General features: G+C 54.0%; 1 protein-coding gene across 4 annotated transcripts in view; it reads right to left on the reverse strand.

Moving 5' to 3' along the window:
* The window catches only part of TNNT2 (troponin T2, cardiac type), a 28056-nt gene extending 19249 nt beyond the window's left edge, over nucleotides 1-8807 (reverse strand). For 2 of the 4 annotated variants that reach the window (XM_075909899.1, XM_075909900.1), the window contains exons 1-5: nucleotides 4665-4715; nucleotides 3937-3960; nucleotides 3463-3498; nucleotides 2656-2677; nucleotides 487-547 (exon numbers count right to left, since the gene is read on the reverse strand). In XM_075909899.1, coding sequence (XP_075766014.1) covers nucleotides 487-540 — 54 coding nt within the window. In that variant the 5' untranslated portion in view covers nucleotides 541-547; nucleotides 2656-2677; nucleotides 3463-3498; nucleotides 3937-3960; nucleotides 4665-4715. Of the gene's footprint in view, nucleotides 1-486; nucleotides 548-2655; nucleotides 2678-3462; nucleotides 3499-3936; nucleotides 3961-4664; nucleotides 4722-5625; nucleotides 5656-6475; nucleotides 6494-6618; nucleotides 6630-8763 lie in introns of those variants that run through there. The other 2 variants (XM_075909902.1, XM_075909901.1) reach the window with 2 other exon arrangements.
* Between the last annotated feature and the right edge of the window lie 5968 nt (nucleotides 8808-14775).

Below are 14775 nucleotides of genomic sequence, written 5' to 3' on the forward strand. Positions count from 1 at the left end.
GGGGCCGGCTGACAGCACTGCCACCAGGCCCGGAGCCAGAGGGGCCGGCAGACGTGGGACTGCGGGGCCAGGACCCAGAGGGGTCGGCAGACGTGGGACTGTGAGGCCAGGACCCTGAGGGGCCGGCAGACGCGGGACTGCGGGGCCAGGACCCAGAGGGGTCGGCAGACGCGGGACTGCGGGGCCAGGACCCAGAGGGGTCGGCAGACGCGGGACTGCGGGGCCAGGACCCAGAGGGGTCGGCAGACGTGGGACTGTGAGGCCAGGACCCTGAGGGGCCGGCAGACGCGGGACTGCGGGGCCAGGACCCAGAGGGGTTGGCAGACATGGGCCCGGGGCCAAAAGTTCCAGCAGACATGGGCCTGTCTAGGCATGCTGGGGCCGTGGCTAGGAGATGTGTTTGAGGGAGAGAGACAACCCTGGCCACTGAGCTCACTGCTTACCCCCAGAGCAGGCCCAGGGTCCCTTCAGCTCTCCGATACTCACATCAAAATCCACTTTCTCCCCATCCGGGATCTTGGGAGGCACCAGGTTCGGCATGAAGAGCCTGCCAGGAGAAGCAGAAAGGAGTCACTCTGCCCTGTTTGGCTCACGGGTCGTCCCTTGTTTAACTCCAGCCCGGAGAGGCTCCTTCGGAGGTTAATCTGGTGACCGTACAGCCCGATTAGACAGCAGAGTGATGTCGCCATTTTGGCAAGCGTGGACCGTAGGCTCTGTTCTACCATGGAAAAGGGAGCAGACCCCGCAGGAGCAAAATGGAAATAAATTGTCCAAACTTTTCACCACTGAAAACCTGGCAAATAACAGGCAAAAGACGCCATTTGCACTTAGAACCACAGAACTGGAGAGACCTCGAAAGAGCGTCAAGTCCAGTCCCCTGCCCTCATAGCAGGACCAAGCACCATCTAGACCAGGGGTGGGCAATAATTTTTGACGGAGGGGCCACTCCCCAACTGCCTTAGGCAATTTATCCCAGCATTTAATTACTCGGACAAGAAGTTTTTCCTAATGTCCAACCTAAACTTCCCTCACTGCAGTTTAAGCCCATTGCTTCTTGTCCTGTCCTCAGAGGCCAAGGAGAACAATTTGTCTCCCTCCTCCCTGTGACACCCTTTTAGACACCTGAAAACCGCTCTCATGTCCCCTCTCAGTCTTCTCCTTTCCAAACTAAACAAGCCCAGTTCTTTCAGCCTTCCCTCATAGCTCATGTTCTCTAGACCTTTCTTCATTTTTGTTGCTCTTCTCGGGACCTTCTCCAATTTCTCCTCATCTTTCCTGACATGCCCAGAACTGGACACAATACTCCACGCGAGGCCTGATCAGCGCAGAGTAGAGCGGAAGAATGACTTCTCGGGTCTTGCTCACCACACTCCCGTTCATGCAGCCCAGAATCATGTTGGCTTTTTGTGCAAGAGTGTCACACTGTTGACTCAGATGTAGCTTGTAGTCTGCTTTGACCCCTAGATCCCTTTCTGCAGGACTCCTTCCTAGAGGGTCACTTCCCAATTGCAAAGAGGAGAGTAGCTTTCGGCATAGGGCAATGTGATACCACCCTGAGGCTGTCAGGCAGAGTGTAGTAGCAGCTGGGGGATTGCTCTGATAATGAAGATCCCTGTCTATAGGCATGGAGACCCCCTGTCCCCCCAGCTCCATTTCACATGGAGCCTTATGGAACACTGAGCACCACTCTAACCGGTGAACAACTCAAGTGGGGCTGGAATCGTCAGTCCAGCCCTGACTGGCTTGGGGTCCCGTTGCTAGCCCCCAGGGCTGTCTAGTCCCCCAGCATGTGCCAGGTTTGGAGATGCCCATAGAATCATAGAACCATAGAGCTGGAAGAGACCTCAGGAGTCATCGAGTCCAGCCCCTGCCCAAGGCAGGACCAATCCCAACTCAGTCATCCCAGCCAGGGCTTTGTCAAGCCGGGACTTAAACACCTCTAGGGGTGGAGATTCCACCACCTCCCTAGGGAACCCAGCCCAGCGCTTCCCCACCCTCCTAGGGAAATAACCCCATAACCCCTCCTAGTGCGCAGCGAGCCCGGGGGGGCAGATTTTGGTTCTCAAGCCAGCTCCAAATTAGAAAGTTTTGCTCCCGGCGTATGGTGTTTTTTGACCCCGGCTCGGCCACAGAAATGGTCACAAGTTGAGCCTGTTTCCTTTCTGTTCCCTGGACCCCATTGAGACGAGGCTGCCTCCAGTCCACCCCGCCCTCGCAATGGTCAGTAAAAGCACCACAGGTGCATCCCCAGAGCTGGGAAGTGCCCCGTCCAGGCTCAGAAAGCAGAGCCTACCCGCGATGCTAGGCAGGACAGGGAGAGAGGAAAAGAGAGGAGGTTTAGAAGGGCAGATCCTTCCCGGGGGCCTGCAGCACTCAGCGCTCCCTTGCTCTGTCCCTCTAACCGGGAACTGGGGCTCCTAGGGATTCATGGGAGCGTTCCCAGTCACGTGTCGGCGAGCCCCCATCTGGGAGGTGGGTCTGCCTCGGGGGACGCCCATGTCACTCCAGGAGGCAGCACGTTTTCCCACGGCGCCGAGGGACGCACGGGGCTCTGGCTGTGCTCACACTCCCTGCTGCTCAGCCCCCTCCCTCCTTGGCTCAGTGCTGTATTTATTGCCCCCCAGACTCCCCGGCACACGGCACATCCCCACTTACTTGGGCTTGGGCTTGGACTCCCCTGCGGGAACCAAAGAGAAACAGAGCGTTAATGGCACGGCGAGACCCGCCTCCCCACTGCCAGCGCTGGGCCCGGGAGCCCAGTCCCCGTGCGCCTGTCATGCTGCCGCCCAGAGGAACCAGGCTCTGAGCGAGGGGTCAGGGGGGCCCCTCCCACCCCGTTTAGGAGTGTTCCGATCCCAGCCATGGGTCAGGCTCCTTCCCTAGGGCCTGTCCCCACAAGGCCAGCTGGCAGAAGACCTCCCTGGCGACGAGACCACCCTGTTTTGGCCCTGACACTGACCCCCCCACTGAACCGGCAGATGGGTCGGACATTCAGAACGTGGCTCTCAGCAGGCTCCCCGCCCCGTGCAGGGGCCATCTACTGGCTGGACACAGGGGACACCTGCCCCCTTAGGCTCGGGCAGTGCCCCCCACTGTACATGCTCAGCCCCATAACACAGGGCCATGCTCCCATGGGCACCCCATGCACAGCAAGCCAGCGACGTGCCCGCACCAGCTTTCCAGGCTGGCAGGAGGGGGGCAGGTCCAAAGCCCACACCCTCTCCAGCCCCACGGCGGACCAGAGTGAAGCCACCTGAATGTCTGGGGCACCATGTGCCCCTCCTCCCCACACCCTGCTCCGCTGCTTTGTAATGCCGGGCGGTCCCTCTTCTCAAGGGGCAAGGGGGTGGGCTTGCTGTCCCTTCTGCCTCACGCTCCATCCCTCCACCCTGCAGGACGAGGTGCTGGCTCCCCCCTCCGGCCCATTCCCCGGGGGGCAGTAGGAGAAGAGAGATACGTTACCTTCCCCAGACTCCTGCTCTCGCTCCCCCTCGCCACCTGTGGGAGACACGGAGCGTGAGGCCCGGCCACGTGCCTGAGCCACACCTGCGTGGCCTATCGGTGTCTCCGCACACAGCCTGCATGCCAGGAGGCACAGAAACAAGCGGGGGGCTGAGCCTTCCCCTCACTTTTTCCCTCAGAAAATGGGCCCTGGATTTTTGGTGCCACCATTCTGAGGACTGGACACACAGGGGGCCTCATTGGAGCAAAACGGGTCCCCTGAGAGACCATTAAGGGGTGACAGGGAAGCATCTTGCACACGTCCCGCATCTCCTATCGTGCCAGCCCCAGCGTCACCAATCCTGCACAACGGGTAGTGGGCCGGGTCAGGAACGCCCGGCTCAGCAGCAGCAGGAGGCTGTAGGCACAGCAAGGGAGCTCAGGCCTGTACTGACCAGCGAGCAAACAGATCCTGTCCCCCAGGCTTGCTTTTACCTTCTTTTTCTTTCTCTTCATGCCCTGTTTTCAAAGCAGAAAGGACAATTTGGTCAGAGACGGGCTGTATACGCAGCGGAGACACAGCGCCCTGGCCACCCTATGGGTGGAGCATCTGCTGCCTTCGGAATAGGTGCCTAGGGAGCTCAGCACCTTGCAGGATCGGCCTTGGATCTGCTCTGACACGAACCTCCTGGGCAGGGGCGGCCTGAGCCATTTTGGTGCCCCGGGCCCTGGTCGGGCAGCGCCGCCACGGGTGCATGGCACATACGTGAGCCCGCCCCCGGGGTGAGTGGTCTGGTGCACTGTGCATGCGCTTCCCAGCCACCACTGCTGGCACGCAGTCCGGAGCCACCAAGGCAGGCCACACCTGCAGTCGCAGGGGGAAGGGCACTGTGGGGGTTAATACAGACCCCGCCCCGGCCGGCCACTGCAGCCCGCTGGGAGCCGGGCGCGTGGTGCCTGATGGCAGGTATAACAGCTGCCCGGCTCACCCACCCCTTAGTCCGGCCCTGTTCCCGGGAACTCTCTGCCCAAGAGGGAGCTAAGCCAAGACCCCTGTGCGGAGCTGGGAGGGGGAGAGGGGTCCTTTGTCCAGCTATCACCCGAGTCAATGACTCGCAAGGAGGTGTAAGATCCCATTCTTGCAGCTCAGCTCTGAAGCCCGAGCCAGAGACTAGGCAGCCCCCTGAAATGCACGAACCAATCCTAAAGGTTCAGCCACGTACCTTCTGCTGGGGTCTCCACAGCCTCCTCTTCCACCTCCTCTAGGTGTTCTTCTTGGTCTGCAGAACAGTGTGCACGGTGAGGGGAGAAACTGAGGCCGGCTGATTCAAGTAGGGGTCCTAGTGAGCCGGCGGCAGGGGGAAAGGCCACATGGCCATGGGATGGAGAGAGGCAGCAGTTTGGGTGGCATAAAATGGGTTGACTGAACCTCCACCCCACACTCAACTGAGCTTGGTTTTTATTGATGCTTGGAGGAACATGGAGGGGGACCCCTCCCCCATCTCCACGTGGCTTGGCCCTGCTGTGTCCCCAGCATGGCTAGAAAGGGAAGGGGCCAGACACCATCAGGGCTGCTCGTGGTATTTGCGAGAGGCTGGCAGGACCACGCAGCAACAGCCCATCAAGATCGACCACCTCCAGAGCAGCCAGGGACACAACTTGCTCCGTCCTCATGGGGGTAGGGCGGGGGAATGACGGTCACTGTTTTCTTGTGCCACTCTGGGCAACAGAAGTGGTCCTGGTGGTCGCCCAAGGGACCTGCCTTTCGTCATTCCCCCTCTTACCCTATCGCCGGCTCTGCTGACACCACGGACAGCGAGCGGAAGCATTGTTGCAAGCAGAGCACGGAGCAGAAGCTACAGGAGGCATGTGGGGCTCTGCAAAGGGATGAAGAAGGAGTGGGGCACTGCCGGGAGGAAAGGAAAAGGAACCGAACGAGGGGCGAGTTCGGCGCATGGATGAAATTTAGAAACGCCGGAGCCAGAATGGATTCAGCTGGAATCTTAGGGCAGAAAAGGGCGGGGGAGGAAGATCCACCGAGCCACACCAAGAGACAATTTTAAAAAAAGAGGTCACATCACATAGATACAGCATGTCTGTGCATGCAACAGATCGACAGGCGGACACTCGGCATGCACGTTGGCAAGCCGTGGGGCCGTAAAAAAAGAAGAAACGTTTTACTACCGTCTTCCTCCTCTAGCCATTCTTCCTCTTCTGACCCGTGGGAAGTGGCAGCAGCGAAGGGAACAAGTGGAAAAGGTTAGTCGGGCAATGAAGCTGTGGCATCTCCTATTTTACTGATCTCCATTCAGTGCCCCTGCAGCCCTCCGCCTTCTTGGTGTCTATCGAATGCGGCAGTGCAGGGGTAGCCCAGGCGTTAATGAAGCCAGAGACTAATAAGGCCTTTCCCCTATGACACCCGGTAGGCAGATATACATAGACACACGAACAGTCTCACGCACTCACACACACACACACACGGCTGCACAGCTGCGTAAGTCTTCAGCTTCCATTCAACACTCGGAGAAAGCAGCTGGCTCGTGCTGACCCGTCAGTCGCACACGTCAGCTGAGATTCCAGCTTCCACGTGGTTATTCCCAACAGCCCCACACTGCAAATGGTTACGATCCTGAATCCGCTCCGGGGCTCAGATCGGAGGCTTTAGTGGAGGCCTGTCTCCAATCATCCTCATCTCTTATAAAGTGAAGGGCAAATAAACCCTTCGGGTGAAATTCACCCCCGTGCAGAGGACTGGAATAAGGCCTAGGTGCCTCTCACATTGCCCATTAGCCCTGTGGCTTGCATCAGTCCCCTGGACCGGGGAGAGTTTCACCTTAACTGAACATCAGCTGAAGCAAAATTTGTTTACATATTGGAAGGAACATCCCCAGAACCGTTTTGTACAGTTCTACCAACCTGCAGCCATGCCAAACCATGCCAAGCAAAATAAAAAGAAGCAAAGTATTTACATAAGCCAGTAGTAACTACCCTTTGCCCTCCTTCCCCTTCCATACAACAGGGAACAAAAACCTACCTTCTTCCACACACTCCTCTGCAGGAAGGGGGAAGAGAAAGGGGAAGGAGGGGGAGAAAGAGAGCAGGTTATTGAAGTTGTATTGATCGTTTTATAGCTTCAGTCTGTCCTGATCTGCAGAAAGAGGGTTCTCGTTCTCTTACCTTCCTGTTCCCTGCAAAGAAGAATGAGAAACTATTAGATTTGTTTCTCCCAATGATTGCTCCCTGGGCAGGGGAGCACCGGACGGAATTTTTTGACATGAATTTTCCATGGAAAAATGCAGATTTGTCAAAACAAACCAGTCTCAAAACAGAATCAGTTTCAACAAGACTCACAACGTGGAAAAAAAAAGTTGGGAAAATGTTTTGTAACCATCCAAGTGCTTTGTTATGAACAATCACTACAGAAGTAGTTCTGGTTCAAAATTCATTTGAATTTCTACCAAATTTAAGCTAGTTAGCTGGGAGTGGAGAGAAGAGTCACACTGAAAAGAAGGCCAAAATCCAAACAAAATGGTTCAAAATCCAGACATCTTGATTGACAGGACTTTTTAGGGTTTTTGTTTTTTTAAACTCAGTGGCTGTGTCTAGACTGGCAAGTTTTTCTGCAAAAGCAGCTGCTTTTGAGGAAACACTTGCCAGCTGTCTACACTGGCCGCTTGAATTTCTGCAAGAACACTGGCTTCCTACTGTCTGAAATCAGTGCTTCTTGTGGAAATACTATGCTGCTCCCGTTTGGGCAAAAGTCCTTTTGCGCAAAGCTTTTGCTCAAAAGGGCCAGGGTAGACAGCTCAGATTTGTTTTGCGCAAAAAAGCCCTGATTGCGAAAATGGCGATCGGGGCTCTTTTGCGCAAAAGCGCGTCTAGATTGGCCACGGATGCTTTTGCGCAAAAGTGCTTTTGTGGAAAAGCGTCCGTGCCAATCTAGACGCTCTGTTCCGAAAATGCTTTTAACAGAAAACTTTTCCGTTAAAAGCATTTGCGGAAAATCATGCCAGTCTAGACGTAGCCAGTAATTTTATGGAAACTAAGCTTATGTTTCCATCCCAATTTAGAGCTGAGAAACATTTTGGACTAACAACATTTGCAGGATAAAAAAGCCTATTTCCAATGCAGCTTTCCTGGGGATGGTTCAGAGAGCCCCCCCATGGCTAATTTGTACTACTTAGTATTATGCATGTCTCTACAGGATGCACGTAGTTCCCCTCTACATGACGGCAGAGACGGGCCCAGGCTGGAAGGTTTCTGTTTGGATCCAAGTCCCCGCTTTCCAAGAGTCTGAGGTGCTCAGATCTGCCGGGCTTGGGTCACACCCACAAGAAGATGGGTAAAGAGAAACAAACACCTCATTGTGGGTTCCATTTATGGGAGGGAGGAAGATTTCACCATGGCCTGCAATTCTGAGATCTACAGCTCCAGGCAGAACTGGGTAATAATGAGAACGAATAAGCGCAATGGTTTTCAAATGACGGGTCGCAACCCAGGGCTGGGTGGCAGAATGTCCGGCATTGGGTCTCATGGCTGCAGGGGATCAGCTGAGCAGCGGGGGTGCTGAGGCAGCTCCCTGCCTGTCCTGGCACCGCAGACAGTGCTGCACCCCAGAAGCAGCCGGCAACAGGCCTGGCTCCTAGGTGGGGGGAGTGCACAGAGCTCCATGCTCTGCCCCTGCCCTGAGCACTAGCTCCGCATTTCCACTGGCTGGAAACCTGCTGCGGCTGCTTCTGGGGTGCAGCATAGTCTGAAGTGCCAGGAGAGGCAAAAAACTGCTTTAGGCCCCCTTCCCTCTCCCGCACCACACCACTGACTGGCAGTCGCTCAAGGTAAGCACCTCCTGCCCCAGCTCTGATCCCCCCCAAAGCCGGAGCCCCCTCCCACACCTCAAAGCTTGTCCTCAGCCCCACCCCGGAGCCCACACCCTAGTCATATTATGTAGGGTTGCGACATCAACAATTTTCTTCAACTGAGCCATGAGAAAAGAAATTCAAAAAAGAGCTAGATACATTCCTGGAGGATCAGTCCGGCAAAGGCTGTTGGCCGGGCTGAGCAGCGATGGCGTCCCTCGCCTCTGTTTGCCAGGGGCTGGCAATGGGCGACAAGGGGAGGGATCACTTGATGAATCCCTGTTCGGTTCCCTCTAGGGAATCTGGCATTGGCCACTGTCGACAGACAGGACACTGAGCGGGATGGACCCTTGGGCTGGCCGTGGTTATGTTCTTGTGTCAATTTGAAAACTACTGCTCTAGAGGACTTGCTGCACTTGCTGTCCCTCTGGCCGTGGGAGGGACTGTTTTAAAGCCCAGCACTTACTCTTCATATTCTTCGATGATTTCTTCCACGTCGGACATTTTCAGTGATCTGGCAGGGAGGAAAAAGGAGAGCGTTGAAAGCGACAGTGACCCCCACAGCAGCCCAGTCAGTCCTTCATCCTGAGCCCTGCGGGTACTGGATGTCCGTGGCCATGCGGGATGAGCTTCGGGCAGCCCTATGGTCCATAGTCAAACTGCTTTTCAGGGGGGCGGAGTGCTCCCTAGGAGCCGTACTCTCACATCGGACAATCAGGCCAAGATGGCATCCAGAAATCAAGGCACCCCCCAAAACAGTCAGTCGCCATGTCCGAAAATTCAGTTGATGTGCGAGGCCTTGGCAGGCCTGAGCGATACGCATTTGTACAGGGGCATTTCCATGTGGATTCCCTTAGGCTGTGCGTCACACTCCCGCCTCCGCCTGCGCTCCGAGCAGCGTGCGGGGGACGAAGAGGGAGCCGTCTCCTCCTCCAGTCCCGTCCCGGTGCTGGGCTGCGATGCTGAGGGGGGGCCTTAGAAAGGCGCAGTGGCAGGGAAGCGGCGGCCGGCCCCAGTGCAGGTCATGTACGGGTGGGAATAAACCCCTTATCTGCCCAGCGTTTTACTGAAACTCGTTTGTCATTTGGGATCTGTTTGCTTTTCCACTCGCCCCGAGAGACGGGGGCTACAGGCAGGGCCGACAGCCACATGGGCCCCAGGGCAAGACGTGTAGGGACCCCCACTCTGCGCCCCCACAGGCAGGCGTTCAGCCCTTACTGCTGCCCAGACCATGGCTGGCCCCCCACTCCTAGCTCCCAGCCGCGTGGAGCCGCGCTCCGGCAGCAATTCAAAGAGGCCTCCAGCTCCAGCTGCTGATGCAGATGCTTGTTCCATCGCCGGGCCCAGGGCAACTACCCCCTTGGCTCCCACCCGTGGGCAGGCCTGGCTGCAGCACAGCAATGCCACGTATTTTGCTTCCGCAATCCAAGGGCCCCAACTGCTAGGGACCTCTGGGTTCTCCCAGCCACCCCTTCCGAGCTGGGTGCCAGCAGCCGATTGGCTCAGAAGTCCCTTGAGTACCTAGGGAATCCTTCTGGGGCCAGTTTAGCTGGGCTTGGGGCAGCTTTGAACGCCACAGCAGGGTGAGGGCCAAGACAACCAAGGCCAAAACAAAATGGCCACCTGCATCCTGACAGGAAGCCCTAGAAAGAGACTTCGGAGCCACGGGCTGCGTTTAGGCGGGGGGGCTGCCACCCAGGGCTGAAACACTCGGTTACCCCATTAAAAACCAGCACTCCCTGTAAGCTTGTGCAGCTGTTCAGGAGAGATTCCAGTGCTGCCCAGCTGGCTAGCAGACGCCAACAGCTGGGTTTGGGTTTCTCCTGGTGGTGCACATTCGCACATGTCTGAGTGCATGTAACAAACTTTATTGTGCACGTGAATCGAAAAGAATTGGAGGGAACATTGGTCACAGGGGATGCTACTTCCGATGGAAACCCTTTCCTGGGCTCATTTTTTGGGGGTGACCAAACCTTATTCCACCAGCTGCGTTTGTGAATTCCGCGCAGCTGCAGCAGCAAGTGAGTGGGGTGGGTAAAACAGCTGGGTGGGAACAGCCCGTTCCCGAGGGGGTCTGTGCTTGTCACAGACAGGTAGGAGCATCTATAATTATCTTACAAAGAGAGGGGAAAGGAGCCACGTCAGCACGGAGCCTGAATGTGCCTGAGCTAATTCTGCCTCCCCCACCACTCAGCAACATAGTTCTCCTTAAATAGGAAGCATCCTCCGCCAGTACTGATAACTCCGAGCGCCCCGCCCAGCTCAGGGTACGTAGCAACCTCTCCGGGCAGAGATGATCTAAGACAGAGCTATGCTGCATGGGAAGTTCAGGGGAGGAGGATAAACCCAAGGAAACAGCCCATTTCACTCCCCAGTGCTCAGCACTGAGGCCTGGCTTCTAACACGTAGCCAGCATGTTTCCTTCTGCCTCATTGAATGTACACCCTGGGACCAGCTTCTCCTCGGAAAAGTCCCCCACTGTCCCCGGCCACTGAGGCAGTCAGAGACGCTAGCATGGTAACTCCTGCCTTGAACCACATGTGATGTAGTAGGCAAGCCATATACTAGGTCATACACTATGGTCATCCACTGGTGGCTGTGTTTGAGCTGGGGGTGACCCCTACTGGACGGTATCTGTAGCACTGCCCAGCAGGACAGCTGCCTAAGCCACATAGGCAAAGACCCCAAGCAGGGAAGGAGGCAGAGACCAACACCAGGTTTCAGGGGAATGGGCAGTTGCTGGCTGGGAAACACTGTGGCTGTGTCTAGACTGGCCAGTTTTTCCGGAAAATCAGCCGCTTTTCCAGAAAAACTTGCCAGCTGTCTACACTGGCCGCTTGAATTTCCGGAAAAGCACTGACTTCCTACTGTAAGAAATCAGTGCTTTTTGCGGAAATACTATGCTGCTCCCGTTCGGGCAAAAGTCCCTTTCGTGCAAAACTTTTGCGCAAAAGGGCCAGTGTAGACAGCTCAGATTTGTTTTCCGCAAAAAAGCCCCGATGATCGGGGCTTTATTGCGGAAAAGCGCGTCTAGATTGGCCACGGACGCTTTTGCAGAAAAGCGTCCTGCCAATCTAGACGCTCTTTTCTGCAAATGCTTTTAACAGAAAACTTTTCCATTAAAAGCATTTCCGGAAAATCATGCCAGTCTAGACGTAGCCAAAGGGAACAGCTTTAGCTGAGGGTCTAGGGCTGACAATGGACCCCCTAATCCAAGGGGTCTGAGGCATCCTGGCCCTAATTCCTGAAACACAGCACAGATGTGCTGTATCCCAGAGCAGCAATAAACCCTCTCTATTCTACTGGCTGATGGAGTCTATTCTTGCTGCTACGGGGTTGCAGGATCAGGGGGAACCCCGCCACATCATCACACCACGTTAGTTCCTCTGATGGGTTCCTTATGCTGAATCCTTCCCAATCCCTGCTCTGGGGCCCAGCGAGATTCACGAGGAATTCAAACATCCTGTGACCTTAAAACCACTTCAGCCAGGCAGAGAAAATGCTGGGAGACGGGCGTCTCTGTGGGCAGCGCTGTCTATGCACGGACAGCCCAGCAAGCAGGTATCCATGGGGGGTGGGAGTCCAGGCTGCTGGGTTCTGTTCCTGGCCCTGCGGCTCACCTGCTGTGTGACACGGGGCAAGGCTGGAGCCCAAAGGAAAACCTGCAGCAGCAACTCAGAACCAGGCTCAGTTAGCTCCATCTGCCTGGCTAAAAACAGCCAAGTGGACTTTTGTGCTCAGACCCTGGCTCCAAAACCGTCTTCCCCTCGTTGGGTTTCACAGCCTGAACTCCAGCTCTCAGTTGCCCCTGGCTCTGAATCTCACTGCTCTGGGTGTGACTTTGCAGTGTTGACCTACCCCAAGGCCACAATCCTCCAAGGCCTTTAGGCTCATAATTCCCTGGTGTGATGACTGGGAGAGGTAAGACCCTTTTCTGGAGATGCCAGCCATGCAGTCAAGTCTCTTCACGGGGTTTACTCTTAGGACCTACCTCTAATTGTCTTGCCTGTAAGGGCTGAAACCATAGACCGTGGGTCCTAGAGAGTCCCCAAGGAATGCCAAGGAAGCGAGTTGGCCAGAGGCCAGGAGAGCCAATGGAAACCGAGTAGGGACTTCTGAATTGGAAAGTGACCTTCCTGGTCCAGTCTTTGTATGACCAGAGCAGAGCCTGGGCAACATGAATTAAGCCAGGAATCCAAGCATGGAGTATTTATTCTAGAGACAGCCATACCCAAGGAAGGACTACATCTTGGAATAACAGATGTGGGTAGAAAAGGGAATGTTTAGTCAGATGCGATCACGTTATTTTCTTTAGCTGAGGGTTTCTTGGACTTTGCTGTGTGTCACTACCCCCTTATGTGCAACTTTCCAAACTGAATCCCGGGGAAACAATTCACTGTTTTAATTTTTAGATGCTCTAACACAGGGCTACTCAACACACACCCTAGGCATGGGATCCTTTTAACGTAGCCTCCACTGGGAACCCACTCTACCACCACACATCAATATAATGGTCTTCTGTTGATTAAATTCCTGGACTGTCATTGCTCATTTAAAGTGCTGCCATGTGAGTTTCCACCCATATTTACAGCAGGTAAATATTGCATTTTATGAATATCAGCAGAATGGACTTAAACAGGGCCTGCGTGTTGTGTAGTCTTGCCTGCCAGGCTGAAAGAAGCTATTTGCACACTTAAGTTGCAGCCTTCGGCTTGTGCGGTATCATTGTGGCCCCCCGGACTAATGTTTTCTTTGTTTTGTTACCAAAAAAAAAAATAAAAAAAAAATCAAATCTCTCTAAAGACCATGATCCGATTCCTGCGACCTAGCAGGTAGGAGATTGTGAGAACTGGTTCTTCAGCTCTCTCTGCTTCCTGTTGGTAATCTCTGAACCATTGGACAGCGTGAGAAGCTGCCTCTTACCTTAATGTCCTAGGATCCCACATGGCCCAACCATACAACACACCACAGGGCAGCACCTAAGAAACAGGAGCTGGGGAAGTGTCCTACATCTAAAATGACCACGTTCAAACGGCTCCCTCCGGGTTCCCCAGCAAGGCTAAAGCAGCAACGATGCCTTTGCCAGCTCTGGCCAGCAGCTCGTGTGTGTCCTAAATCCCCAACCCTAAATGTAGAAGCTTCCTACCCCAACCCTCCTTTCAGGCACCTCTCCAAACAGCTCCCATGTGTCAAACCACCTGTTCAGACAATGGTCCCTCTTCTAACAGTGTGGAACAGCCGGCCTGGCTCCATTTTTCCAGTGTTTCTTGCTCAGCCTGGGTAGAAGAGGCTGTAGAAGAACTTACTTGCTGCCTGGATCTGGAAATCCAAACATTGACAGGACAGACCCTACTACAGCCTAGAGGCCAGTGCAGGACTGGTCCCCAATTAACCTGGCATCAGCCAGAGCTTTGTTCATTCTAGCCTTATGCAATAGCCCTTCCAACACTTTCTTTGTAAGGCAGAGTTTGGCTGCCTGTGTTGCTGTCTGTTACACTGCTAGTATTTAGACTGTTCCATAATCTTATTCCATGTGGGATCTGACCACTAGGCAGTTTTTCCTCATGCTGAATGTTCATTTTTAAAACTCCTTCCATTACTCCTAGTTCCTTCTTAAGCCACCACAGATAATTCCTGACCCTTCCTGGCGGTTACATCCCTCCCAGATTTCTAGATGGCTAGTACACCCTCATTATGGAAGCAAAAATCTACCCTTAACTTCCTAAGCATTAATCAAGCCAATCTACATGGATTCTCTTTTGCAAAATGACATTCAAGACTCCGTCATGGACAGAGTTGGGCAAAAAATGTGAATGTTTGTGAATAATTTAAGTGAACTTTCTCCAGCTTCATTTGTTTCCCCACAAGACCCTAACAAGCCATGGAAGAAGAGGCTGTCATGTTTAAACAGACAAATATTTGAGGAAAGCAAATTTTGGGATATTTGTGCCAGAAACTTGATTTCAAGGATTATTTACATCCAGGCAGTGCACAGAAACATCTGGTGCTCTTGCATGCCGAGCAAAGGCAACTCAAATTGCCACTATCAAACAACTCAAAAGATACAGCATGTTAAAATGTTTGCACAGAACTTCTAATTACATGCTTCTGAGCTACAAAAACTCCAGGAAGTCTGTAGACAAACAAAAAGCTAAATAATTTATTTGCTGCCAGTCATCCTCCATCTTTAATAGGAGATCAACTGCTCCAAACAACCCTTTTCTCTGAAATATTCACTCTAGGAATTATTTTGAAGACACTCTCTGGCACGTGGTAGATCAGACTAGAAAACTACAAAAGTCCCTTCCAACCTTGGAATTATGAAGTCTTCTTGGTTTTTGGTCTTAACACTGAACTAGCACAGGGCAAGTTAAAACTAGATTACCTAGGTAGCAAACCACTGTTTTATTCCTACAGGAGATGGACTTCGGTGTTTAGTTCCAGAGCATTTATACAAAGAGCAATGCAAAAACAAACA

Source organism: Pelodiscus sinensis, chromosome 27, assembly GCF_049634645.1.
Source record: "Pelodiscus sinensis isolate JC-2024 chromosome 27, ASM4963464v1, whole genome shotgun sequence".
NCBI lineage: Eukaryota > Metazoa > Chordata > Testudines > Trionychidae > Pelodiscus > Pelodiscus sinensis.